At 43.9% G+C, this 26602-nt stretch overlaps 1 protein-coding gene and 1 long non-coding RNA gene across 2 annotated transcripts in view; one reads left to right on the forward strand and one right to left on the reverse strand.

Moving 5' to 3' along the window:
- Positions 1-438: 438 nt before the first annotated feature.
- On the reverse strand, positions 439-3539 carry LOC134174437 (uncharacterized). The gene is made up of 2 exons (XR_009968646.1): positions 3443-3539; positions 439-2338 (listed from the first exon to the last, which is right to left on the reverse strand). It is a non-coding gene; the product is annotated as an uncharacterized LOC134174437 (long non-coding RNA).
- A 384-nt stretch (positions 3540-3923) lies between these two features.
- Positions 3924-26602, forward strand: part of USP7 (ubiquitin specific peptidase 7) — a 76088-nt gene continuing 53409 nt past the window's right edge. Inside the window, exon 1 of the mRNA XM_062639391.1 lies at positions 3924-4679. Within this exon, the coding sequence (XP_062495375.1) occupies positions 4601-4679 (79 nt within the window). The 5' untranslated portion in view covers positions 3924-4600. The remainder of the gene's footprint in view (positions 4680-26602) is intronic.

The raw sequence follows: 26602 nt of genomic DNA on the forward strand, positions 1-26602 counted from the left end.
GCTGGCACAGAGGCACATTTGCATTAATGTATATTCCTCCAGAAACACAGCAGAGTAAGCTGCACAAACAGTAATCCCAGTTTTGCTGGTTTAGTGCATCTATATTAAGTGTGCTGGTTTAATTGCTCTTCTGTCATTAAATGGCTATAAATTTTCTTAATTATAGACATAGCCACCTGCACACATTATGGAGCACCATAAGTGGTGCTGGAAGTAAGTGTAGAGACTGGCCAGGAGAGGACATCTCTGAAGCTGAAGCCAGGGCAGCAAATGGAGCAAAGACAGAAGCAAGATTTCCTGAGGCAGCTGAGGAACAGGGAGGAGAGCAACAGACTGGCAGAAACACTCCTGGTCTAGCTGACTCTGCCATGGGGCAAAGGGCGGGACAAACACCTTCCTGCTTTCCTTCAGCCCACTTTTCTGTGGTTCACTCCTATAGTTTTCCCTGCAGTAGCCATAAGGCCCTGCTGAAGACAGGGGAATCCCACCAACAGGGCAGGGTGGGCCTCCCCGGTTTCAACATGGCTAGGATATCTCACCTTGAGGGCAGAAACACAGTGCAGACCCAGGACTCGCTCTCGTTCCTGAAGGCTCAGCTTGCCACACATGCAGAGGAACACAGGCTTGAGAGCGTTTTAAAAATAAACAGCCTGAGTTAGATTTATTTTTATATTTCAGGGAGGTTCGGGAGCAGGCCAGCCTCACAAAATGAAGCTCATTTCTTCAATGGCATTTTAAAGATGATAGCAGCTCTTTAACTTCATCTCTCATTACAATGACTAATGTGGAGAGAATGCCAGGAGGCTGCAGCCAGTCTCACAGCTCCGTTGACCTCCAGAGCACACATTAAGGGATCTCCTTTGCCTACTAATCTACCACCTCACCTGGAGGATAAAATCCTCTGCTCAGGTGCAGCTTTCACCAGCATTTCATGTGGGCACAGGGGCCAAGAGGGACTGGGTTAGTTGATAGGACAGAGGCCTAAATTTAGACCAGATTCAGTAAGTGGCTGTAAGAAATGAAAGAGTAGAAAAAGAAGGACAAGAATAAAAGCAATAGGAATGGATACATAGATTGTATTCATCATGTTCCCACTTAAGATCTTTATTTTTTGAGTATCAATAACCCTTGCCAGAGATTTGCCCAACTCCTCTGAGCAAGGAATTTGCCATCAGAACTACAGTAGACAGGAATCACTTGCAGAGGAATGTGGCTGTTGAGGATGGGAGGTGCAGTGCAGAAACACATTTATTAAGGAAATAGAAGGCATTTGTGGAACAGCTGGAGAAATAACTGACTGGGTATTAATGCTGGAGTAGAGGTTGGGTGAAATGCAGGCAGCAATGGTGTGTCCAGGTGGTTATACAAAAGGTGACTGTCCTTTCCTTCAAAGAACAGTTTGTGTGTCTTGTACTGAAGAAAGGTGAACAACATAGTTTCAGGATGGAGTGGCAGTGGACCAGAAAAAAAAAAATCAGCATAAGTATTTTTCATGTAGTTGGGGTAAAACATTAGAATACGTTGAGACCTGCACTTCACCTTAGGCTTGGCAATTAATAAGATTTCTATTTCCTGTCTAGAAACAATCCAATCACAGTGCTACAATCACTGTCAGATGGTATAAAATGCCTACTAATTAATTACTTCATAGATGCATCTGAGATTATTATATACACATACTTAAAATTTATTCCCTCTTAAAATAAGTACCTGAATCAATTCTCAATAGATTTTTTCCTTTTTACTCATGGCTATTTTCACACACTATAAATGATATATTTTCACATGTCTTTTCAAAACATTATAAGGTAATTTAGTCTGGATTGTAGCTGGACTCTGAGAAGATAAAAGTTCAGTTAAATTAGGAATATACAATCAAGTGCTAGACTGTGATATGCCATCTTTACAAAGTGATGACGCATCGCTCCTGCATCCAGTTACTGACAAGAAAATTCCTGCCTCTCTCGTCCTTACTGGCCTTCCCAGAGCAAAAGGTTTGTACAGTTACATTTTGCATGACTTCTACTCCTCTAAACCAGCATAGGAAGTCATCAATTTTGGAAAATCAGTTACCTTAAAATGAACTGAAGCTCAAAGAAGTTTTTGTATATAATGGAATGTGTTTAATGCTTACAATAACATCAGCTTATGGTTGACTTTAGGGACTCAATCTGTGCAGCAGTGAAATTGTGTTCCTCAGTTGCTCTCTGCCCACAGACTCAGTGTCCATGGCTGAAGAATCGGGTAATAAGCTGTACCCACCTTGTTGTTGTGACATACTGGTTCATCCTGTATTCAGGATGGCTCGTGGAGGGAGGACAGAGGGATGAGTTTAAACCTGTGTATGATTTAGGAGGTTGGAATGGAAGTCATTAGGAAAGAGCAATTGTTCTGGGAGGTAATTATAGGGGAAGACTGGCAGTAGGGAATTCAGAGTTTAGGACATTAAGAAACTAAAGATAGTGCATCAATCTCTGTCTGAACCTCTGTCCTAATCCTCCTCTTTTGTCAAGATATTTTAAACCCAAGTCTAGCAGATGTTATGTTTTTGCTTGGGTCAATGGTAACAAACCATTTCCAGATTATAAATCATTTTTCTTTAAACAGCTTTTGAAAATTCAGGGGAACACCATGGAAAGTTAGAATGTACTTTTTGGAAGGTAAAATATCAAATTTGCTGTTTTTAAAACCTGATCTTCCCACTAATATCTTCAACTTCCCTTACTTTCCCTCTTTCTAGAGTTTTATTACTTAAGGCAGAGCTTCAGACTTGAAAATTCTTTTCCTCTCCTGCCCACCCCTCCAGACTCCATGAAGGGGCCAGCTGGAGCCCAGACAGGCTGGACTTGTCCCCCAGGTCGCTTTTGACTTGCTCATTTTATAAACTAGAAACAAAAATAAACTTTCAGTTCACTTATCCACTTGCAGTCAGAGCAGCACTGTCTGCTTTGGGTACACTTTCAGTCCCTTCAAGAGGCCAAATTTTGCACGTCCTGAACCCTTCCCTTCACAAACGATTCAGCTGCCTTTTTCCCCAGCCCGTGAAGTAAATACTGGACTGTTAAATACAACTCTCCATTGCCTTCCACATACTCTTTCATCCCTAAGTGAAGTTGCTTCATGTGACCAACTGACTTGGTCCAGTTGTTACTTATTTACCTGCACCCCTCCTTTCTCCTTCCAGCACAGACAGGTCCCTGCCCATAGCAGGGGGTTGGAACTAGATGATCTTTAAGGTCCCTTCCAATCCAAACCATTCGGTAAGTTTATGATTCAATGACTATGCTCTCCACACAAGCAACCCAGGTCAGGAACAGTCTTGTTTACAGCACGTTCCTTTTTCCTCTCCCCACACATCACACAAACTCACCCTTTCTGCCTGCCCATGCACTACACGTGTGGCCTAGGGCCGCGAGGCAGTGAGGTGCCCTGCCAGGCTTACTTCAGACACAGCTGATGCCTGTGCCCCGGCTTCAAGGCTGGGGCAGAGGTCTGGGAACGGCTCCGCCGTGAGCCCCGCACCAAGCCGCACACACGCGGGCCTGGGCATAAGGGGGAAACATGCCCACAGAAGCCCAGCGGGGCCTGAGAAACCGATACCGGCCCGCGGCCCCTGGGAAGTCCCGGCGGGGGCCGCCGCGTCTGCAGCGAGAGGGCTCGCGGAAGAGGAGAGGGCCCGGGCCTCCCTCAAGTGGAGCCGAAGCCCCTACTCCTGGACGGCGGCAGAAGCGAGCGTCCGCTGCAGAGGTCGGGAGGGGCCCGGCGCCTCTGCCGATGGGCAGCAGCGGCCGCCCTCCCCGAGCTACACGCAGGTGGCGGCGGCGGCCTTCGGGGAGACCACGGCGACGCCAGGACCCGAACCCAGCCACTGTAGCCCCGCCCCTCCGGCCTCCTGTGGCGGCGGCGGCGGCTGCTGTTCCCGGGGCGGCCGCGGCGCTGCCTCCCCCTCCCCGGCTCGCTGGGCTGCCCCTCATGCGGATGTGACATTTCACGGCGTTTACCGCAGCCGCCATTTTGAGACAAGAGAGCGCTGGCGGCGGCGGAGCGGCACCAGCGAGCCGGGGCACGGGCAGCAGGGGCGGCCCGCGGGCCGGGAGCAGTGAGCCAGGCGTCGGCTAGCGGCTGTGCCGGGGCGCTGGGGGGGGCGGGAGGGCAGAGGAGGGGCCCCGCGGCGCCTCCCCGACTTCGCAGCGCCGGGGACACCTCGCCGGGGGAGGGGGAAGCGCCGGGCGCCGCCGCCGGGCCCTGACTCCTGGTCTCCCGTCCCCCCCTCCCCTCCTCCCGGTCCCCTCCCCTCCGGCCCCCCGGGGAAGCCGCCACCCCCGGCCGGTCCCTCCTCCCCACCCCTTTCCCCCGACCGGGTGCCGCCGCCGAGATTGGGCGAATAGCGAGCAAATACGTGCGCGTCTCGCTGCCTCCGCCGGCTACCCGCTCCCTGTCCGCCGGAGCCCAGCCGCAGCCCCCCGAGGTGGGTGCTCAGTACCGGCCGCTGCCGAGGCCCCGCCGCTCCTCCACCCCTTCCCTTCCCGACACAGGCCTGCAGCCCCCAGCGGGAAAGGCCCAGGCCGCCGCCACCGCTGATCCCGAGCCCCATCCCGACATGAACCACCATCAGCAGCAGCAGCACCAGAAGCCCGGGGAGCAGCAGCTGAGCGAGCCCGAGGACATGGAGATGGAAGGTAAAGCCCGGCCCGAGCAGGGCCTGCGCCCTCAACTCTGAGGAGAGTTTCCCCCTCTCGCCCTTCTCTTGCTGGTTCTCGGGGCTCCCCCGCCCGGCGCCGCTTACCCCGCGGGGAGCTCCCGTCTTCCCTCCACGGTAAACACGCGCCCAGCCCTTCCCTCCTTTGCGAGCGGACTGGCCGCCCCTCGCCGTCCCGCGGCTAGCCGGGGATCCCCCTCCCGGGGCGCGGGGAGCTCCGCCCGGCGGCACTTTGGCCGGGGAAAGTTGAGGCGGTGAGGAGCAGTGCGGGGCCGCGGGAGGCGGCTCGGGGTTGGGGGGGCTCCGCAGGAATTTGCATCGCGGGAGGGGGAGGATGCGGGGGAAGCGCTGCTACAAAAGGAGCCCCTCGCCCCCGGGGCGAGGCGTGCGGACGTGAGCCCGGACCTTCGGCCTGGCGGGGCTGGAAGCCTCCCCGTCGGGAGGTGAACCCGGGAGGCGGATGGTGGGGACAGGCAGCCGCGCCCCGAGGGGTCCCGACGGCCGGGATGAGGGGGTTTTGGGGTTTGTCTCAAAGTAGTTGTGATTTCGGGGGAGGGTTTTGCCTTCTGCGGGGGAAGGGGGCGCGGCTGTCCTGAGGGCTGCCGGGCGGTGAGCGGTGGGCAGTGGGGCCTAGCCCGACGCGGCCCGGTGTCCCCACTCCTGCCGGTGGTGGGCTTGAGTCCTGCCCTGCCCGGGGCGGCGCGGCCCGGCCGCTCATTGTATGCAGGCAGCCACGCTGCTCGCCATTTTTAATTAACCCTCCTCTGAGGGTTATTTACAGGAACGGCTGCAGGCGGGCCTAGCGCGGGGTCGGCGGGCAGCGTTGGCCGTGTTTAGCGACTGCATAGCCCTCGGCCCGGATCCTGCACCGTCATGCAGTTGTGCTGGTTTCATAAAGGAGGCACTACATTTTCAGGCTTGTCCCTCTCCCGTCCGGTGTGGTCTCCGTTGGTGCCTTTTGCATTTTATTTTGCATTGTGTTGTTATTTTTACGCACCCTCCCTCCCCCCTTTGAACAATACCTTCCGCCTGGATTTAGCGATGTGAAAATTATTTTGAGCAAATGTATGGCAGGATTTTGTTCCCTGAGGAAGGGCAGCTACAGCATGCTGCTCATACCGATGGAATTTGACTTGGAGGTCAAAAACGCCCAACTACCTAAATATCGTTTAGAATGCCTGGCTGCGAAGATGCCAATTCTGTTACGACCGTTCTAATCAACAGTGGCATAAATATTTGCTAACACAAGATATTTTACTTGGAAACAATGACAGTTGACTTAGTAAATGTATCTTTTGGCTAAATAATTGCCATTGAAATCAGGAGGAGCAGAGATGGAAGTGGAGTGGAAGTTTGTCACGGTCACTGTGAGATTACATTTCAAGATTAGAAGGTCATTACATAAAGCTTTGCTTTCCTGAGCATAAATCTCTATTTCATGAAATAATAGCTAAAATTTATTTACTATGAGAGTGATTGTTTCTGTTTTTGTTTTGAAAAAATCTCCAAACTGGGGTTTATATACTGTGTGACAAATGCATTAAAGGAGGTGACTTTAAGTATATGTAATATTTGTTTGTATGCACACAAAGTTAACATCTCATGGGTTATATTTTCCAGCAGATTGTTTGATAGCCCTTAGCAAACTGCTTTTTCTGAATACCCTTTTCAAGTCCTTTAGAATATTGACTGTATTTAATGTTTCTTTTAGTTTGATTTTTGTGTGCTTGATGCCCTACGATGCTGGGCACACTGTGAAACGCTAAACTTTTTTATGCATTTTAAAGGTTTTCTGAATGTCTTTGGATTGCATCCTCTCTCTGAGTAGGGATACAGGAGTCCAAAATACAGGCAGAAGTCCCTTTGGTTGTGGAAGTCTTACACAGGTCACCACCTCCATTGGAGGGGTGCGGAAGGAGTCTCTGCATATATCAACATAGCAACACCAAGAATAAATACAGCATTATCTTGGAAATCTAGTTGAGATCTATTAGGCCACACACAGCTGAGTCTCAGTGATATTACAAACTGGCTAATTGGTGAGAGTTTACAGAACTGTCAATTTCATTTGTGCAAAAACAAAACTAAGAAAGTTTAGTCTTTGGAGATTTTTTCCTGCAATACTTGATTTTTCTTGAGAAATATGTTCAGTACAAGATAGCAGATTATTGCTGAGTTTTAATAATCATCATGGGTGTATGTTCATTTAGTGTGTAAAACAGTGTTTATTTTAATTTATGGGTGTGCTTTCTTGAGAGAGATGCTTTCAAGCAGTGAGGAAAATACTTAACGTGTAGTTAACTTAATTTTAACATGCACGGAACAGTGTTGGGTGCCATTCTTCAGTGAGTGATCATGTTAGATTTAGGAGGTATGTGAAGAATGCGCAGTAGAAAATTGCACATCTTGATTTTGAGTTAGATGCAGGTTCACTTATTCTATGTACAGCTACAGCAGATGATTGATTTTGGTAAGCGAGATAACCATTTCAGATGTAGTAAAAGAAGTGTGGAATTAAACTCTGTAGGATTAAATCAGATGTATTTTGAGTGTCTGGTCTCATGTCCCTGTTTTTCTCCCTTCCCTTTCCCTTATGACTAATTTACTCTTCCTTAATGACATTATGGACACTGTGTATAAACAATAGTAGTACTAGACAGGGCCATAAGACTTAACGTGGGAGGAAGAGATTCCCTTTAGAAGGAAAAATTAATCTCTGCATCATGAAGGAAAGAAGCAATGACAGCTTTGGTAAGGGTAGGTCCCTGCTCAGTGGGACTAGATGTGATGCAGGCTCACCTCCTTGCAATGCTCAGAATGCAGTGGTGTTACAAATCACCTCTGTGTGTGTTTAGTCTTCTGTTACCTGTGGATGTTGTTTGTAATCAGCTTTAGCCTTGCTGAGGCTAAGCAGCCGCTATACGTAGACAGAGAAACTTTAAATTTAAGGGATGTCTTGAAGGAGGTTGTGTTTCCTAATACAGTTGGGCAAACAGTGTTTGCTGCTGCTTACTTTCATCTTGTGTGCCATGCCAGCCGCTGGGCTGATGCACCTCTCTGTGAAGGTGAAGTCCTCAAGATTAAAAACAAGAAGTGGGGGTTTAATTTGGTTCACCCTGCAGCACCATTTAGTGTTATATGGTTGTGGTGAAGGTTTGGCATTGGGGTGGGAAGGAACAAGAAGGGCTGCTTGAGGCAGTGCAGATGCTGGCAGTTATTTGGCCAAATTCTGTCACTGGTTATGGATTTTGTGTGCAGCTCTGATCCACTGTCATATAAAAGCTTGTGATTCTGGCTGCTGTTGCTGCCTTTGGACTGAAACCACTGAGTGGGAGTGTGCAAGTGAGCTGCTGGTGCCTGAGTTTTAGATAAATTAACAGTTTGTGGTGGTGATTAGTAAATTATCCTGTAGAAATTTTGAGTTTATGCTAAATAAATTTAGTGAAAGAAATAATAGTTTTTCTGTACTGTAAGTAGGGTATATAGGTTGCTTTATTAGGCAAAGAATTACAGCTCTTTAGTTGCTAGTGAGTTGCTCTATAAAGTGTAATTGAATCCAAATACCAGTACTTTTATATGCTGCTTCTGTAACATGTTTTCACAAATGTGTCCTAACTTCAAACAACTGGGTTTAATACAAACCTACAGTTACATATTTCGTAAAGTTTTTTAATGGAAAGTCTCATTTGTGCTTACTAACTTTAAGTTTCCCTTGTTTATGGTTTGAATCTGCTTTTTTGGTAGGTCCAGCCTCTGCCCATAGTGATGTATGTACATGTGTTTCGCATTATGGAAGTTTATTTTCCAAAGTAGCCAGCGCAAGCTTACTGAAACATTGTCACAGTCCATGAATATGTGGTGACTGGTAGTTCAGGTTGCACACTCGTGTTCTCCTTGTGTTGCCTCTGCAGCCGCTCAGGCAATGCTGTCTTCCAAGTTTTATCCTAGTTAGGGCAATTATCCTAGTTAGGTTCAGGTTTGATTGCCAGGTGAAATTATGCAAGGTATTTACAAAGAACGATTTAAAAAAAAAAAGGTAATTGACATGGCTCTGTGCGTGCATGTATATGAAGAGTGTAAAATTGCACTTTTCTGTAGTTCCCGTGTAATTGGAAGTCTGTGTTGCTTGCTTTTCTTTCTGGTTTTGCTTACTACTAGATTTTACTAGATTTCTGACCCACTGTGATACTGGTCTCAAGTACAGAAGTAGGTTTTTTTTTGTTGTTTTTTTTTTTTTTTTTTGTTTTTTTTTTTGCCTCTTTTCTGAATGCTTACTTCCCTATCATGTTTTATCCTCATTAATATTCTCAATTCCTAGCAATTTAATATCATTTGCATATATAAAAGTGTTCATTTCTTTTTTGCCTGCTTCCATGCCTTTCTCCTGAAGGCCTGTGTCTCCCTTTTTTTCCCTGAGCTCCTTTGCTGTCTTCTGTGTTGCTGCTAGCTAAGCAGTGATAAAGTAGTGCTATATGTTTGGGAGGAGAATATGCAGACAGATTCATCATACAACCGTGGGTATCTGCTTGTTTGTATGTTCTTCCTGCCCCTTCCCCTCTCCAGCCTTGACATTTTTCCATGAAATGGATGATGCTCAAGTGAGGGGAGATAAAAATGCTGATGCAGCAGACAGCAAGCAAAATTAAGTTAATTCTGATGTTATACCTAGAGAGAAGGACCAGGCCTGGCTTTTTATTCCTGGTAGTGATCATGTTTACTACCTCTGGAAACAGCATGCTTGGCCTTGGGAAAAGATGTGTATTGCATTTTTCTGATGTAGCTGCTTCACACCAATCGAGAAAGCAGCATTGGTGACTTTTAAAGAGTGTTAACTGTGTCCAGAGTTTCTTCTGCTAGTTCTTTATAAACTGGGTGCTCAATAGGTTGTCAGATTTAGTAAACTTTCTGTGAAGGAGAAATGGAAAATTCAGAGGGAAATTTAGATGGCACACTATTGAGGATGAGCTATACAAAACAGATTTCCTTACTCCGCTCCAGTATTCAGAAGAGAAGTTAAACTGCTCCCTGTCATTACTGGATAGCTGTACTACATAAGTAGCAAGGGGTGTGTGTATAAAATAGAAATATAAGCCCAAACTTTCAAAAAGCAGATGGAGGTAGTTGTTTGAGACGAGCTGAATCAGTTTCATTGCTGCAGAATTAATTTATCGCAAGAAAATCTCAACACTGCATCCAGCCTGTAGCAGTTAAACCAGTTTAACCAGTACATCTTGCATGACATCATTTGATATTTGGGGTAAGGGTGAAAATGAACTGGTTTAAAGCTTGTGAAACGTCCGATTTTTCTTAAATGATAATAAATTTAAAATAGAGCGTTGTTTGCTTTAGTTTGTGCTTTCAGGTGTTCAGATCCATTGCTTTAATTTAACTTTGTATTTTGTAACTGTGAAGGAGTAAAATACTGAGTAGTTTGCAACACAAGCGTTAGTAATAGCAAGCGTGCTTTTCCCTCTCAAATCATATGTATATAAATATATATATTTGCAATTATTATGAAGTGTCTTGGCAAGTAAGAGTGGGGGCTGGAGACTGGCTGTCTTACCTGTCAAGTCATCAAATATGCCCTGCTGTTTTCTGAAACTTTTTTCATTGGTCACTTAAAATAGAATGTGTTTTGCTCCAATAGTTGCAATGTTTTCATTTGATACACTAGCAAGAAGAGGAAGAGTGCACCTAGCATAATGTATCTGTGTGTATTGTTGCAGGCTTAGACTTAACACATCTTAATATTTCTGCTAAACCGTTTTTTCTCTTCAGCCTGGCTTACTGCTTGTAGTAAAACAAGCTCTGTAAGTTTAGAAACTGAATGGAGTTTGAATGACTTGCCAGCAAAACGAAGAATGGTCAGCTTGGAAGTAGTGTTTTATTCTGACTTGTATTTGTGTAGTTTCCCTAGAAAGCTGTTACTTTGTCAACTAGAAGTAATTAAGCTTCTGAAAATTAGTAGATGGATTTTTGAAAATACTGAAACTGTACTGAGTATTTGCAGTTTGGGGAAGACACTGTTAGGTTTTCGCTGTAGTGCCTAGGAATCTTTGGGACTCTTTTCAGAATATAAACCCATATTTGCAGGCTGTTTTATGTTGGACTTATGCATCTGGAATGCCACAGCTTGGTTATTCAGCGTAGCAGCATTTGCAGATTTGTTAAACAAAAGATCTTAAATTTAAACTACTATATGGTAAATTTTGCTGTAACTGAAGTTTTGTTATGTAATCAAGATAGCATATCTCAGTTTGTGTTTTTAATTTACTGTTTTAAACATTACTGAAATAAGTAATTCCTGACCCATTTAATAGTGGAGATTTAAACAAAACCATTGTGCTTTGTAGCATCAAACATTTTGGGAGAACAGGATGTCCAGTGCCTCCAAACCTGCAGTTCTTGGCTGTAGCTGTAAAGCAACCTCTGGAGTGATGCTACTCAGAGATGATGTATCAGGAGCATCCTATTTAAATTGGGGAAGAGAAAACGCTGGTACCTCAGCTTATTTTTGCATATGTGATGAAGATTTTTTTAGTAGTCACACTACTTTGATATGAAACATCATAAAAGTGCTGGAAAACAGAATTTGGAGCTTTATATTTTGTATATTAAGGGGTTGAATTCACTCCAGTAGAATTTTATGTTTAAAAGCAGAAATCTGTGAAAATTCTTACAGTGATTTTCATAATTTCTTTTTTCCTAGTGTGAGTGGGAAAGGATGTGTAGGAGTATCATTGGTGTTCACCGTAGCTCTAAGTTTGATCATTTGGTGCTTTCACATAGTGCAACTGTAAGGATGTTCTTAAAAGCTATGTCATCTCCAGCTGTGCATGTGTGTTTTTGTTAAGATCTAAGGAAGATTATGGCTTAGGGCTCTAAATGTGATGATGTACAACCATTGGATGGATTTCTGTTGAGCTGTGTTTAAAAAAGGGAATGGTTGTGTGTTTCCACAATAGAGATTTTTCCCTCCCGTATGTTTCATACGTTTTGGTAAGTTATTTTCTAACATCACTGATACTGTTTGGCAGAAATTTGATGGAGATTTTGATAAAAGTATGAGGGTGCAGACACCTATTAAAACTTGGCAAAGGTTTTAAATCCATTTGGCTTAATATGCTTATTGTTAAACAGATCAGGGTGTAACCTTATTTCATAAAATGGCTGATCTGTGAATTATGAATGTACAGGCTGTATCTGCAGTAAATAAGTTAATAAATAAGTTCATATAAACAGTATTTAAGAAAAGTGAAATTGAATTTTTAAGAATAGAAACTTTCCCAGTGTAAGATGAACACATTCTGTGAGTAGGTAGGAAATGTTTGGTGTAAAACTTGGTTCTGAGCCATGAAGGTACAGGATAAATTGTGGATGTCAGTTTCAAGCCTGGGCCACGTGGTGCCTGTATGCACTCTGGAGCATCTCACGTGTGGTTGCCCATGCCTGCAGTGGGAGCCAGCAGAGGGCTGGGGACCCCCAGCTGAGGAAGAAGCCACCCTGCGTGTGTTGGGGCAGGTATGCCACCCCCTTCTGTTGTTTCACTGTGCAGATCAGTCCTTATCTCTCAGTAGATGAGGACTTTTGGGTAGATGTTTTAAACTTGCACATATTCTGTGGTTCTGCTGTGCTAGACATGGCGGTGGCAGCAACAGTGGGGTTGTGGTTTGTTATGATACAAACGTTCTGGTTTGCAGGTCTTAAGACCAGAAAGGATGGCCACTCTGTGTCTGGGGTCTGTATTTTCATTCATCGTTATTTTATCCATCAGCTGTGAAGGGACTATTACTGATCTGGTCCTGCTAGGCTGCCCCAGCCCCTGTATGACTAGAAGAGTATCTGTGTTGAATTGTGTTTATTTAGCAGTGTACAGTTTTTGGACAGTAGCCTGTTGCCTTTTGGTTTTTTGTATCTTGATAATCTCTGGCTACTGGAAAAGAATGAAGACATTAAAAGGTGTTTGGGGAGCAATCAGTTTCAGGTTTTGCCTTCCCACCCCCACCCCATACATTTTGTTTTAGGCAATCAAGGTGGAGTTGACAATCCTGGTACTGGAGCACTGTGGTTTCTGCATCATCTTTGGGGTTTTTTTCAGTAATGGAGATCACCCCATTTGGAGATGGGGAAGAACTTACATTCTCCCTTCCTCCTTGTAAAACCAGGCAGCTCTCCTGATGCATTCAATCCATTGCTGTTGCTTTACAGTAGTTGTGAAATACTTCAAACTTGTGTATCACCAGAATATTTCTGGAAACCATGATGAGGTACAATTTTTAAACACCAGTTTACCTTCACAGTATGTTTTAACTATTCCATTTAGATAAATGGTTGGTTTGCTTCTGTTACAGATGTTTCTGCTGATGGGACACTCAGATGCTGTTGCATAGGTTTACAGACTTCAAGTCCTAAGACAGTGAGGTGTACTTTTGTTTAAAAAAGGAAATGTGCTTAAGCAGAGGCTGTGTGAACCCTCTTTAATTGTTCATTAAGTGAAGTTAAGGATAGTTAGATTCTCTTCTTCATTGGGAATAGCAAGGAACTGACCTCAAGAATTTCTCATCTGGTTGTGTACTGGTTGCTTAATAATGAGAGGTGAACCCGATTTCTGGAGAACAGTAAATACTATTAGAAGTTTGGACACAAGTGTGTCTGTAAATTATATGAATTAAACAGAGAGTCACAAGCCCTCCTTTTGTTAGTAGCAACTACAGTAGTGATGTTTCACAATTTTGTTCTGCTTTCCCTTGTCACATTCTTCCTCTGTGGTTTTTATCTCCTCTGTTTCAGTCTGACTGTTTGAGATACTTCTTGGACTTCAGCCGTGTGTCAGAAAAACAGTCTTCTTAAAAACTAGTGTAATGCTTTGCAATATTTCCATCATGCCGTGAAGGTAGTAACCATAAGCATGAGTTCTGTTGTTCAGTGTTGATTTATTTGTTTTTCCTTCTTAAATTGTCCTTACAGATGAGGAATTAAAAATAAGCAGCAGCAAAATCAAACTAAAACATGCCAGAAATCAAAACTTACTAATAATTTGTAAAGTAGTTTACTCTAAAAGTTTAACCACAGGATTTGATAATTGATTCTTCAGGTGTATTGCTTCTGTTCTGTATTGATTTGAAGATATTCTCAGATTTGTCTTGGTTTTTCTAACACATTTTATTCCTTGGGCTCATGCTTTGGCTCGTAGTCTGTGCTCTGGAGTGTATCATCCAAAGTAAGAGAAGGGTTGGCGTGGAAGGGATAGGGACCTTACTGGAAAAGATTCTTGGGGCTTCCCTCTAAAGGAGGGAAAGCTGTGCAGCTGCTTTGCTTACCAGTGGAGCTCTCTGGGGGAAGCGCTCTTTTGCTCTTGATAATAGCACAGATTAAGTGGAAAACTAATCAGAAAGTTGCACAAAATGGATCTCACTTCACCTGTGCCAGTTGCCTGTTCATAAGCAGCCTGGTCAGCCATGACTTTGTTCTGTCCCCTCAGCTTTGCTGGAGTTGTGTAATGTAACCAGTGGGTCCTCCAGTCCCTGCAGCTGAACAAAGAGCTGAGCTGGCTCTAGCAAAGAGTAGGTTTTTAGAGGTGTGAATGAGCCTGGGGACTGGGTGTGTTAGCATTGCCATGAAGAAATGTGGGTGGAATTGCAGTATCAGTCTCCAGACTTAAACTTAGGATAAAAACACTTCAGCTTTATTGGTTAGTGACCTCCCTTGCTGGATTAAGAAAACATTCCAACTAATTCTTTAAGACCTTTTAGCAGCCTTCAATATAATGAACTGAGAGGTGTTAACATTAATGCAGCGAGAGACCAGTACCTCAAGTGGCTCTCCTCAGTACCTTTATCCGTTAGCTGCCTTAGAAATTATGCGTGCCTCAGGAGTGTTTGTATAAATTGATACTGCAGACTAATAATAAAAGATGAATCAAAATCTAGATACTTTGTGGCACCTTAGACGAACAAAACTGAAGTCAAATCCAATAAAAATTCTTGGTTGCTTGAAATACAGCATAGTCAGGGTCTGAATCATAGAATAGTTAGGGTTGGAAAGGACCTTAAGATCATGCAGTTCCACCCCTCCCTGCCATTGGCAGGGACACTTCACACTAAACCATGTCACCCAGGGCTCTGCCCAACCTGGTCTTGAACACCACCGGGGATGGAGCATTCATAACTTCCTTGGGCAACCCATTCCACTGCCTCACCACCCTTACAGTAAAGAATTTCTTCCTTATATCAAATCTAAACTTCCCCTGTTTAAGTTTTAACCCATTACCCTATCCTGTCACTACAGTCCTTAGTGAAGAGTCCCTCTGCAGCATCCTTGTAGGCCCCCTTCAGGTACTGGAAGGCTGCTATGAGGTCTCCAGGCAGCCTTCTCTTCTCCAGGCTGAACAGCCCCAACTTTCTCAGCCTATCTTCATACAGGAGGTGCTCCAGTCCTCTGATCATCCTCGTGGTCCTCCTCTGCACTTGCTCCAACAGCTCCATGTCCTTTTTATATTGAGGACACCAGAACTGCACACAATACTCCAGGTGAGGTCTCACAAGAGCAGAGTAGAGGGGCAGGATCACCTCCTTCGACCTGCTGGTCACGCTCCTTTTGATGCAGCCCAGGATATAGTTGGCTTTCTGGGCTGCAAGCACACACTGAAGCTGGCTCATGTTCATTTTCTCATCGACCAACACCCCCAAGTCCTTCTCTGCAGGGCTGCTCTGAATCTCTTCTCTGCCCAACCTGTAGCTGTGCCTGGGATTGCTCTGACCCAGGTGTAGGACCTTGCACTTGGCATGGTTAAACTTCATAAGGTTGGCATCAGCCCACCTCACAAGTGTGTCGAGGTCCCTCTGGATGGCATTCCTTCCCTCCAGCGTATCAACTGAACCACACAGCTTGGTGTCATCAGCAAACTTGCTGAGGGCGCACTCAATCCCACTGTCCATGTCACCAACAAAGATGTTGAACAAGACTGGTCCCAACACCGATCCCTGAGGGACGCCACTCGTTACTGGTCTCCAGCTGGTCATTGAGCCATTGACCACAACTCTTTGTGTGCGGCCATCCAGCCAGTTCTTTATCCACCGAGTGGTCCATCCATCAAATTGATGTCTCTCCAATTTAGAGACAAGGATGTCATGTGGGACAGTGTCGAACACTTTGCACAAGTGCAGGTAGATGACATCAACTGCTCTACCCCTGTCCATTAGTTCTGTAGTCCCATCACTGAAGGCCACAAAATTGGTCAGGCAGGATTTCCCCTTAGTGAAGCCATGCTGGCTGTCACCAAGCACCTTGTTTTTCATGTACTTTAGCATGCCTTCCAGGAGAATCTGCTCCAAGCACAGAGGTGAGAGTGACTGGTCTGTAATTCCCTGGGTCATCCATTTTCCCCTTCTTGAAAAGGGGGGTTATATTTCCCTTTTTCCAGTTGTCAGGAACTTCACCTGACTGCCATGATTTTTCAAATATAGACAGTGGCTTAGCAACTTCATTTGCCAGCTTCCAACTTGGGTGTTGTGGTTGGAACATTTGCCAGTGAAGACCAAGGCAAAGAAGTCATTAACAACCTCAGCCTTCTCCAAATCCAGGATAGCCGATTCTCCTGATGGCTTCTGGAGAGGGCCCACATTGTCCCTAGTCTGTCTTTTATTTGCAGTGTACCTACAGAATCCCTTCCTGTTATCTTTCACATCTCTAGCCAAGTTTAATTCTAACTGGGACTTAGATTTCCTAACCTGGTCCCTAGCTTCCCAGACAACATTCCTGTATTCTTCCCAGGCTGCTTGTCCTTGCTTCCACCTTTTATAAGTCTGAAACATGAGCATAAGATCCTTCCTAATGCCTTATGCGTCCAAGTGTATGAACAAATGCTTTTGCTAGTAAAGTTATACTAGTAGCACTGAATGCAACGCAGAGCACATCTTTTATTAAATAATAATATTACTATTACCTGTTTTTTTTTGCTTAAATTTGTATAGTGGAAGCCCACTTGCATTTAGCAGGGTGCATCTTAGAGCTCTAGAGTAAGGGGCATCAAATGTCTCCCTCATCCAGGTAGTGTGTCTGGACTGGTGTGGTGCAAGGTTGCTGTGCTGTGCAGCAATCAGCTGAGAATAGTGCCTGCAGAAATGGGAGTCTAACCCAAAGTTGAGCACAAGCTGCAGGGAAGGTCCTGGATTTTGGTCTGGACACCAGACTTCATTATGTTGTATGACTTATATGCTCCTGGGAGCCAGGAGTAGAGTTTGTGTCTGTTTGACTCTTAACACTGCTACAGAGAAGAGTTATCTTCTGGAGCAGGGCTTTTTTGACCTCTGCACCTCTGTATTGCCTCCTCACTTGCACTGACACCATTGTGTGGGAGCACGTGGTAAACAAGATGAATGAAGATATCTGAATTTCAAGTAACTTCCTTATTTTGGGTTTATTTTTAACCTGGCTCAGTTCACTGGTCTGCTTTATTGTTTGGCCCTGCGAACAAGTGGGTCAGCTTAGCTGAGGAGTCAGGAGGGAGAAGAAACTCTGAAGCCATTAATAACTTCTCTAACTTCTTTTTTAAACTTTCCCAAGACCCTTTATTTGACACTTGGATCTGTCTCCCCCAAGAACTACATTAGGGGACAGGGCTATAGCAGAGTTCCAAGGATGAATATCAAATCCAGGCTTACAGAACACTAGGTTTTGCCATTGTAAAAACTGAATGCCATTCAGCTGCAGATCACTTCTGGGGGTGAACTTGTTCCCATTGCAGGTCTGCCTCTGAATGTCTTCACTTCTGTTGCTTTTTTTTAACCACAAGGGTAATCCTTGTATCTGAAAATGTAGTCTCTTGCATTTTCCAGCTTAAAGATCTATCTGAAGCTTGCCTGCTTTCTCACCTACAATAAGTGGGTTACTATTTTCTGATTTATGTACCTATTAAAACTGCAGACAGTTACCTCAAATCATAATCTAAATGTGTTTGTGGGGGGTTTAACTTCCTGTCCAAACTAGCTTTCCTTCTGATATTTTCAGCACAATGATAAAAATTTCCAGGTCACATTCAGACCTGGAGTTGGTGCTTACTGCAGCTGTTCTGTCAGCCAAGCTCTCTTGCCAGTGTCATGGTCCTAATTTAACAGGAGCCACTGGTTTCTGGAATGTGGTTGGATCATACAAGGTTTTAGCAGGTCTGTTAAAAGAATTTTCCAAGTTAATCTGCCTCCTGATCTGGGAAATTTGCACGAGATGATGCATGGAATTTTGGTAATTTTAAATTCAATGTAGAGTATACATATTGCAGTTAGCATCATGTTCACAGATAAGACTGAAGAATATAAAACTGGCTCAGTACTGGCTGGCTTAATGCTAGACAGGATCTAGTTAGTGTACCTGGGGGAGAATACTGGCAGAAATTAACTGGGCTAATGTTAATTTTTGATCTTTCATTTTTAATATACCTTGACATGCACAGTAACCACCTCAGATGCATGCTTTGTTAAATCAAAGGAAAGGTGTACAGTAAAAGTATTTGAAATTTTGGCAGGTTGCAACTTTGTAAATAGAGATATTTGTGTTTTTTGAAGTAAGAATTCCTTTTTAAGTAAGTGGAATTCTTGACTGATTTATAGGTCATTTCTACCCTAAATATGGACAGCTGCATGCTATGAGAAGCTCATTAAACTCTCAGTATTATAAACCCATTCTTCGTGGTAGTGTTGCATTTTTGATTTCGACATCATGCTCTCAAATTTGGGGAGGGGTTATTAATTAATTTAGCAAGATGGAAACCTGCTTCTCCGGTGGGGATGCATCTTGTTACTGGCAGCACTCTTTCCTTGGGAGCAACCTCCTAGTGGGTGACTTGGGGGGGGATGGCAGAAGCTAGCTGGTATGCCCCTGTGTTTCCTAGGTGAGGGTGCACCAGAGGTAGGGGGAGAAGTATCTTGGGAGAATAAGCTTTGAAAATGGGTTACTACTTCCAAAAGAATGATTTTGCCATACCTACTGGTCTGGTTCAGCAAGGCAGCTGGAGAATTGGGCAGCTGAGAAGGCTTTGGTTGCCTTTGGGCTTGAGCAGAGGAGCGGCTGGAGAGGGGGTGTCTGTTGCTTTCCCCCTGCAGCCAGGGAGAAGATGGTATGTTAACTGCCTGCCAGGCAAGGAGTGGAGGCAGGGCTCGGGTGGATAACACAGGGTTTCTACTGGTGTGTGTTAACTTCAGAAGTTCAGCTTACATTCAAGAGATAGCTGTATAGCTGATTGAGATGGACATGAATTTTCTGAGAGCTGGAATGCTTTCCTCACCCTACCGTATTTCTCCCCCATGTAAAGTCACTCACTGGACTCTGTAACTTGTGTCATGGTTGAATGTATGCAGCTTCCTCCTGGGTGTGCAGGGAAATTTGGACTGTCCTTGTGATATTCATCAGTAGCAAAAGCTATTTTAAAATGATATTTTAACAGTGGTTTGATACCTGGGCATGCCTGAATAATGTGGGTTTGGCCTACCCAGATTGTTTTACTACTAGCAAGTAGTTGTACGATTTAGGAGAAAATACAAATATCTCTAGATGTGCCAGCTGTAGTGGTGAGAGATACCTTCTCCTTTCCACAGAGCTCCACCAGTTCTTTCAGATGTGTTTTTCAAGCAACAATAATTAAATATAAGGATGAGAGTTAAATTGTTGGAGCTGTATTGGAATGCATGTTATCAACTGTAAAAAGTTTAAAGAGCACCAGTGCATTGTGCAGCCCAGCAGGCTTTTTTAATGCTCAAAATGCTATTCTTCTAAAAAATATTTAATATTTGTCTATTAAAAAATAACTAGGGAAAATATAAATAAATAAAAATATTAAAAATAAAATAGAAAACTACAAAACTATCTCAGGAGCAGTAGTTGTAACATGTAGTTAGTGCAGCACAGGCAATGCCATCATGTAACAGGAGTTTGTAACTTAGTGCAGGTTCTTAACTTCAGCTGTGGAGGGATGCCATAATCCTGATGGAGCACTGTGAGCATCAGTGTCTTTTTAGTTTACATGTGTGCAGATGCATATGGGGTCCATTTACTGGTGGATCTGGAATAACCTTTCCTTTTTTCCCGCTAGCTGGAGCTTGGCATTCAAGTGGACATTCCCTGAACAGTTCAGAATTGCTGTGCCAGAGAGTGAAGGTTGCAGAGACTTGAAGCGCGCTCAGACATCAAGAGTGCTGGATTATATTAAGTGATAAGGAATAAGCACTGTTGGCATTAATTCTTATATTTACAGCCTTTCTGTTACCTTGTGGAATTGATGGAGTTGGTTGCTAATAGCATTTGCAGAAAATAATGGAAATAATTCCTCTCCTCCGCCCCAACTTTGTGAACACTGCATCAATTAGGCAAGTATGATGGCAGAATCATAGTAAAAGGCAGAACTGGGTGCCTGTAAGATACATTTGGAGGTGTTTCTCTTTGTTCTGGGATCATTTATTCTGTCTCAACACTTTGAAGCAAATATTTTAATTTTCAAAGAAGAGAGGGTAGCATTTGCAGTGGTTTGTACAGTGAAAGAACATGGGGTTTGGCTTGGTTTGTGCAACCTGGCAGCAGTGGGTGTGATACTTGCGCTGTGTGTGCAGTTCAGTCCCTGTGATGGGCTTCCTCTCTCTTGCCATGCACATGGGTTAAGTCCCAGGGCATTGCCTTGAGAAGGGGAGTATGGGGAGATCTTACAGCCTGATAGAAGCTCTCCAATAAAATCCCAGAGATCTTTAGCATCCCACAGATTATCATCCAGATATTTAGTGGAGTCTCTTGTTTACCCATACTGTCCAAGCCAAAGTGAGACAGACATCTGCTCACCCTTCCCCTTCTCTCTCGCCGTCTCTGTGGTCTTGTGGGGTTTCTTTGATCTTAAAAAGTGTGCTGAAAATGCACCAAGAGTAAAATATCCACAGGGACATTAAAATACCTGGATTTGGCCATATGAATTAGAGCAAATCAAAACATGTGTATGTTTATTTATTTATTTTAACATTTTTATGGTCAAAGGATGTAACGGGGGCATAGAATATCTGCTAGGTAAAAATCTAGACAGTGTATTGTGTCTGATGGGGCTTGTGAACAAGCTTAAACAGGTAAAGACTCTCCTGTTACATGTGGACATATTAATTTCCTTTTGTATAGCTTAGCTGTTAGAAGTATGCCAGTGTTGTGTTACCACCCTGATAAACGTAACACATTGCCATTTACTTGTAGTCACCTGGGTTTTGTAGGTGAAATAACTGAATATTGTATCAAAGGGTTGGTTTGGTTCTTTTTCTAGTCTGAGTGCTGTGTCCCAGACTGCAGCTTCTCCTCTCTGCTAACCATTAGCAAAATAACTCTTCTTTCAGTCCCAATCTATTTTGTATTTGGGTTTGTTGACTTTTATATCTCTTATTATTCTTTATTGTAAAGGTATGGCATGTGTCTTTTCTGAAAGAAAGTTTTCCCCTTTCAGAAGGGGAAAGGTATTCCTGTGTGAGTAACAGTTGCCGTTAAATTATTACTGTCTCTGTTACAGAATCACAGAATCCCAAGGGTTGGAAGGGACCTCAAAAGATCATCTAGTCCAACCCCCTTGCAAGAGCAGGGTAACCTAGAGTACATCACACAGGAACTTGTCCAGGCAGGCCTTGAATATCTCCAACATAGGAGACTCCACAGCCCCCTGGGCAACCCATTCCCGTGCTCTGTCACTCTCACAGTAAAGAAATTTTTCCTGATGTTCACATGGAACCTCCTATGCTCCAGTTTACACCCATTGCCCCTTGTCCTGTCACTGGACATCACAGAAAAAAACCTAGCTCCATCATCCTGACACTCACCCTTTACATATTTGTAAACATTGATGAGGTCACGCCTCAGTCTCCTCCAAGCTAAAGAGTCCCAGCTCCCTCAGCCTCTCCTCATAAGAGAGATGTTTCAGTTGCCTGTAGAAAGCCTCATCAACTCCATCCTGATCAGGAGGTCTATAATAGACCGCCACAACTGTGCCACCCGTACCAGCCTGTCCCTTAATTTGCACCCACAGACTTTCCACTTGGTCCTCATCTGCCCCTGGACAGAACTCAATACGTTCTAGTCTCTCTCTCACATAAAGAGCAGCTCCACCACCTCGCTTTGCTGACCTATCTTTCCTAAAAAGGACATAGCTGTCCATGACCACATTCCAGTCATGTGAGCTATCCCACCATGTCTCTGTAATTGCCACCAGGTCATAACCTTTAGACCGCACACAGACTTCTAACTCCTCCTGTTTATTCCCCATGCTGCGTGCATTGGTGTACAGGCATTTCAGGGAGTAAGCAGAGCACGCTAGTGGCACCCTTGGGAGGTGGGAGGCCTTCTGGTCTTCATTCATACTAGAACAATGCCCCACTAGTTCAAACCCAGCTACAGCCCCCTCGCACTTTGAATCTAACCTAAAGCTCTGTGAGTGAGCTCTGCTAACTCTTGCCCTGGTACCCTTTTTCCCCTGCGGGACAGGGTCTAAACAACTCTCCCTCAAATGAAACAATAGATTGAGAGTCCTCCCTAGTCCACCATCCTTCAGGCCCTAGCGTGTTTCTCTTGGGCTTGTCCCCAGCAGGCCCAGTTATCTCTCCTTCTCCCTTCATATCTAGTTTAAAGCCCTGTCAATGAGTCCTGCTAACTCCTGCCCCAAAAGCCTTCTCCCCCTCTGGGACTGATGTATCCCACCTGCCACCAGCAAACCAGGTGTCTCATATAGCAGCCCATGATTGAAAAACCCAAAACCCTGCCTTTGCCACCAGTCACGTAGCCATACATTAATCTACAGACTCTTCCTATTTATCTCTTCTCCCTTTCTTGTAACAGGTATGGAGGCAAACACCACTTGTGCTCCAGACCCTCTAACCAGCTGTAATTCTTAAATTCTCTAGTAATTCTTAAATTCTAGTCTTCTTCTGACTTTGACCAGTTAACATCTGGAGTTCATTTCAGGATTGGGTCAGACCTGACTACAATCACAATTAAATTGGAGTTCTGCTTCAGTTCTGTCAGTTTTAGGTATTAAAAAACCAGGGACTTTTAGATGAGAAACCTTCAAATAGTGCACTCTAGTTGCAGATCCTTATAATTATTTTTTTGTTCGTTTATACTTTTATTTCTTAAGCAAGATTTTTGGTGGAAAAGGTCTGGAGCTGAGGAAGTGCAAAGGAATTGCATACTAGTAAGACAGCTTGTGGTGTACCTCTGTGTTCAGATGTTTCTCTCTTCTCTGTGATCCACTGCCATGCGCTGTCTCATGCTCATCCCGTCTGAGAACTGTTAGCATGGAAAAGTACTTGAAGAAAAAGACAGGAGATGAGATGAGATGAGATGAGGATCCAGTAGTGGGGAGGAATAACAAAAAAATCTGCTTTTATGTGCTCCAGGAGTATACTCAAAACACCGAGAGCAAAATAAGTATTGAGCAGTAAGGGTTTCTATCCCAGCTGTGTGTGTGTGTAGTGGCTGATGATGACACGGTCCACAAATGCTGCATTATTGAAGAGAAAAATAAAGGGTGGGGAGAAAACTTAATGCACTTAAGGTTTTCCTGAGACAAAGGAAGAATCATTCATCATCAATAGAGTCAGGAATCAGAGATACAGCTTAATCCGGTGGTAATGTTTATACCAGCTTCCAGCCAGAGGCAAAGCAGGAAGGCAGTAATTAATTTTGAAAGTCCTCAAAATTTGCTTCAGGTGAGTGGTGTTCACAGTGGGGCAAAAATAGAAGTAGTTGGGAAGATTTGCCAGAACGAGCAGGGTGTTAAGATTGGGTATGTATTTGTAGAGTGAGGGTCTTCTGCAGAGCATAAGATGGAATTCACTGAGTGATACATAGTAGTCAGCTGTTGTAAAACACATTTTCAAGTCTGGTTTGTTGCTGTTATCCTCTAAGAACAGTCTACCTAAAAGCTATTGAGGTAGGGTCTGAGGATTTGGCTTATGAAACAAAAAAAAATAAAATGTGATATATAATAAGAAAGTACAAGACCATACACAACAAACATGTGGGTAGTGAAGTACAACTTTTCTCTTCAGAATGTACGTTTGCACAGAAATATACTAGTTATGACTGCTGCCATGTGTGAGGTGACTGCCTTTCTGAAGAAGAAAGAATAACTTTGGACAACTTTGGTCTCCCTTTTCATGGAAGAAGTAATTTGGGTGGTTACTTGGGGTGGTGACACATCAGGGCATTAATGAGAGTACTGAAATATATGAGAGCCCCAGCATCTAAAATAAACTTCATTGGGAGCATCATCGCTCCACCCTTCAGCCACTTGGTTGCACTGCAAGACAAAATCTAAATTATATATGTGCAGGGTCTTATTTCTTGAATATGTGTCTGAAATCTTGTTTCTAAAATAGTTGTTTGTGTGATTTGCATAAACCACATAGTTTTGAATTTTGCAGCTGCAAATCTTACCTTATGATGTACATGGCTCAAGCTCTGTCTGTGATAAAGTACAGTTGTAAAAATGATTGCTGCTTTACACGTGTTCCAGTATTTATCAGTAGGTTGTATTTTTTCTTATTATTGTTTGTATTCCAGGTAGCTTTGTTTTGGAGATCTGAATTTAGCTGTACTCAACTGATGTGGAAGAGGATGCAGTAGTTGCTTTGCCTCATTGATTTCAGTGCATTTGTATTTAGATTTAGGCTTAAAGTGTGGGTATGGTTGTGCCCTTTTTTTGGATGTATATTGTTTTCTTTGGTGAAGGGTCTGGAGCACCAGTCTGATGAGGAATGGCTGAGGGAACTCAGGTTGTTTAGACTGGAGAAGAGGCTTAGCGGTGGACTTGGCAGTACTGGGGTAATGGCTGGACTTGATGGTTTTAAAGGTCTTTTCCAACCTTGTTGATTCTGTGATTAATTTCTGATTGCATTTTCTTAGCCAATATGTGGACTTAGCTGTATGGTTCCATGGCTGCATGGTCCCATAGCAGCTTTTTTGGCACCAGAACAACTGGCTATTTAACAGTGAATAATAGTTAAACAGAAAAAGGTTGGTGGGGGTTAGAAGTTTTCCTTTGTTTTCATTAAAAAAAAAAAAAAAAGTGACTTAAAGTTGCTGACCGAAAAGTGATAAAATTGTCAGTGGAGCTTAACTGAGGATTACAAAATTCCCATTCTGCATTCTTTTAAGAATTCCTCAGTAAATGATGGAAGCTAAAGCCTGAGGTTCTGTCTTTTCTATATAAAACCGTTTTTCAGCTGTGCTATTTGAAAAAAGTTGTTCTCCCTGTAGACAGTATTAAATAATTAACACAGTTTAGTGCTAATTTTGGCATCTGCTCACATTTGGATGTTTTCAGTACAGTAACTTATGTCTTCAAAGCAGTAGAGAAGCTGGTCTTCAGAACATTTTACAACAATAGTAAGCTCTTCCTCAGAGCCTAAGTTGTTATTTTCTTGCATTAGCATCTGGGGGTTGAAAGGTTGCTGTCAGAATGGGAAGGGAAAATAGAAGTTAAATCTCATCTGAAGGTGAAGGCTGAAGAAAGCCTGAACTGCTTTGGGACCTAATGGTTCTGTTGTAAAGGCTGAGGAAGTCTCTTGGTTCATTCCTCTGTTAAGACTTTGTAAATAATGTCAGTGATTGGTAGTGCTTGTGCTGCAGAGTAGAAGGCAGAGTAGCCACCTGGCAGATGATTCAGGGAATTAAGGCTGGCCAGTAACTTAATGGCTGTGGTTTCTCGGGAGTGTCCACACCCCAAAATCTTTGTGGAGACTGGTCAAAATGGGGACACTTGTTATGTAGGGAAGGGGCTTCCTGTGCCAAATGGGAGCAGGATGGGGTAAATCACCCCACAGCCCCAGCTCCCCGAGGCATAATCACCGGGCCCACTGTCCTGGCTGGACACTGCTCCCAGGTACAGTCCTTCTCTGCTTGTCCTCTTTGGCTCAGTGAGGTTTTTGTGCAGCATGGAACAATGCTAACAGATGAGGCTGGAGAATTGAGCTTATGAAGTAACAACCTCAAAAACTCCTGGGACAGTTTTGTTTCAGTAATTTGGGAAACTGGTGAAGAATGGAAAGCTCTGTCTTAGAGAATGAAAAAGCAGCTTTTTGTCCAGCTCATTGTAAAACATCCCATTTGAAAAAGGAATGGGTTTGGTTTGCTCAGTCCCCAGTTGTTAATTTTAGATGAAAGCTGAATTACTTCTTGTTAATTACAGTGAAAACAAATGGTAAAATTAACCCGAAGTGTATAATTTTGGTGTTTTTTTTTTTTTGTATTAGGAATCTCTTAAAATCATAGTTTACCATTACACTTGAAATGTATGTGTTAATAAACATAGTGAAAATTTCAGTAGAAAAGAATGATTTTACCAACAGTGCTCTTGGTATCGCTGGGAGGAAACAGCGAATGTTCTCTGTTACCAGGATCTGCACGTGTGCATTAGTACACATTAGACTTAACAAGAAAAACCCCAAACCACCAGTCTCTGAATGGTTTAATTGTTGCTGTAGTTCTCGCCAGAGCTAATCTAAATTGTAAAAGTGACCCTGACTTGAGGTTACTGGGCAGGCCCATGCCGATTAGTTCAGCTCTGCGCTGCAGTACCACGGCCACTGATGTGCCGTGCAGTACTGGCACGGAGGCACGGAGCAAAGTGTCAGGAGCACCAGCGCTGGGCTGGGAGGTGAAGCTGGAGCTGGTGCTGTGGGTGTAGGGCTGGAGGGGAGCCTGGGGCTGGTCCCACTCTCTGCCCCACATTACCTGCGTGCTTCTCACCAACTGGGTCTGTCTTCAACTCGAAGGGAAGCATGGCTTGGATGCACTCTTGTTTTAAATACAAAGTGCTAAACATTTCTGTGATAGGTGTGTGGTGTTTCTGCAGTGAAGTTTATAGCACGAAACTGTGTTGTCAGGAATCTTGGATTT

Source organism: Pezoporus occidentalis, unplaced genomic scaffold (assembly GCF_034315485.1).
Source record: "Pezoporus occidentalis ecotype Australia unplaced genomic scaffold, CSIRO_AGI_Poc_V1 ctg60, whole genome shotgun sequence".
NCBI classification, from domain to species: Eukaryota; Metazoa; Chordata; class Aves; order Psittaciformes; family Psittacidae; genus Pezoporus; species Pezoporus occidentalis.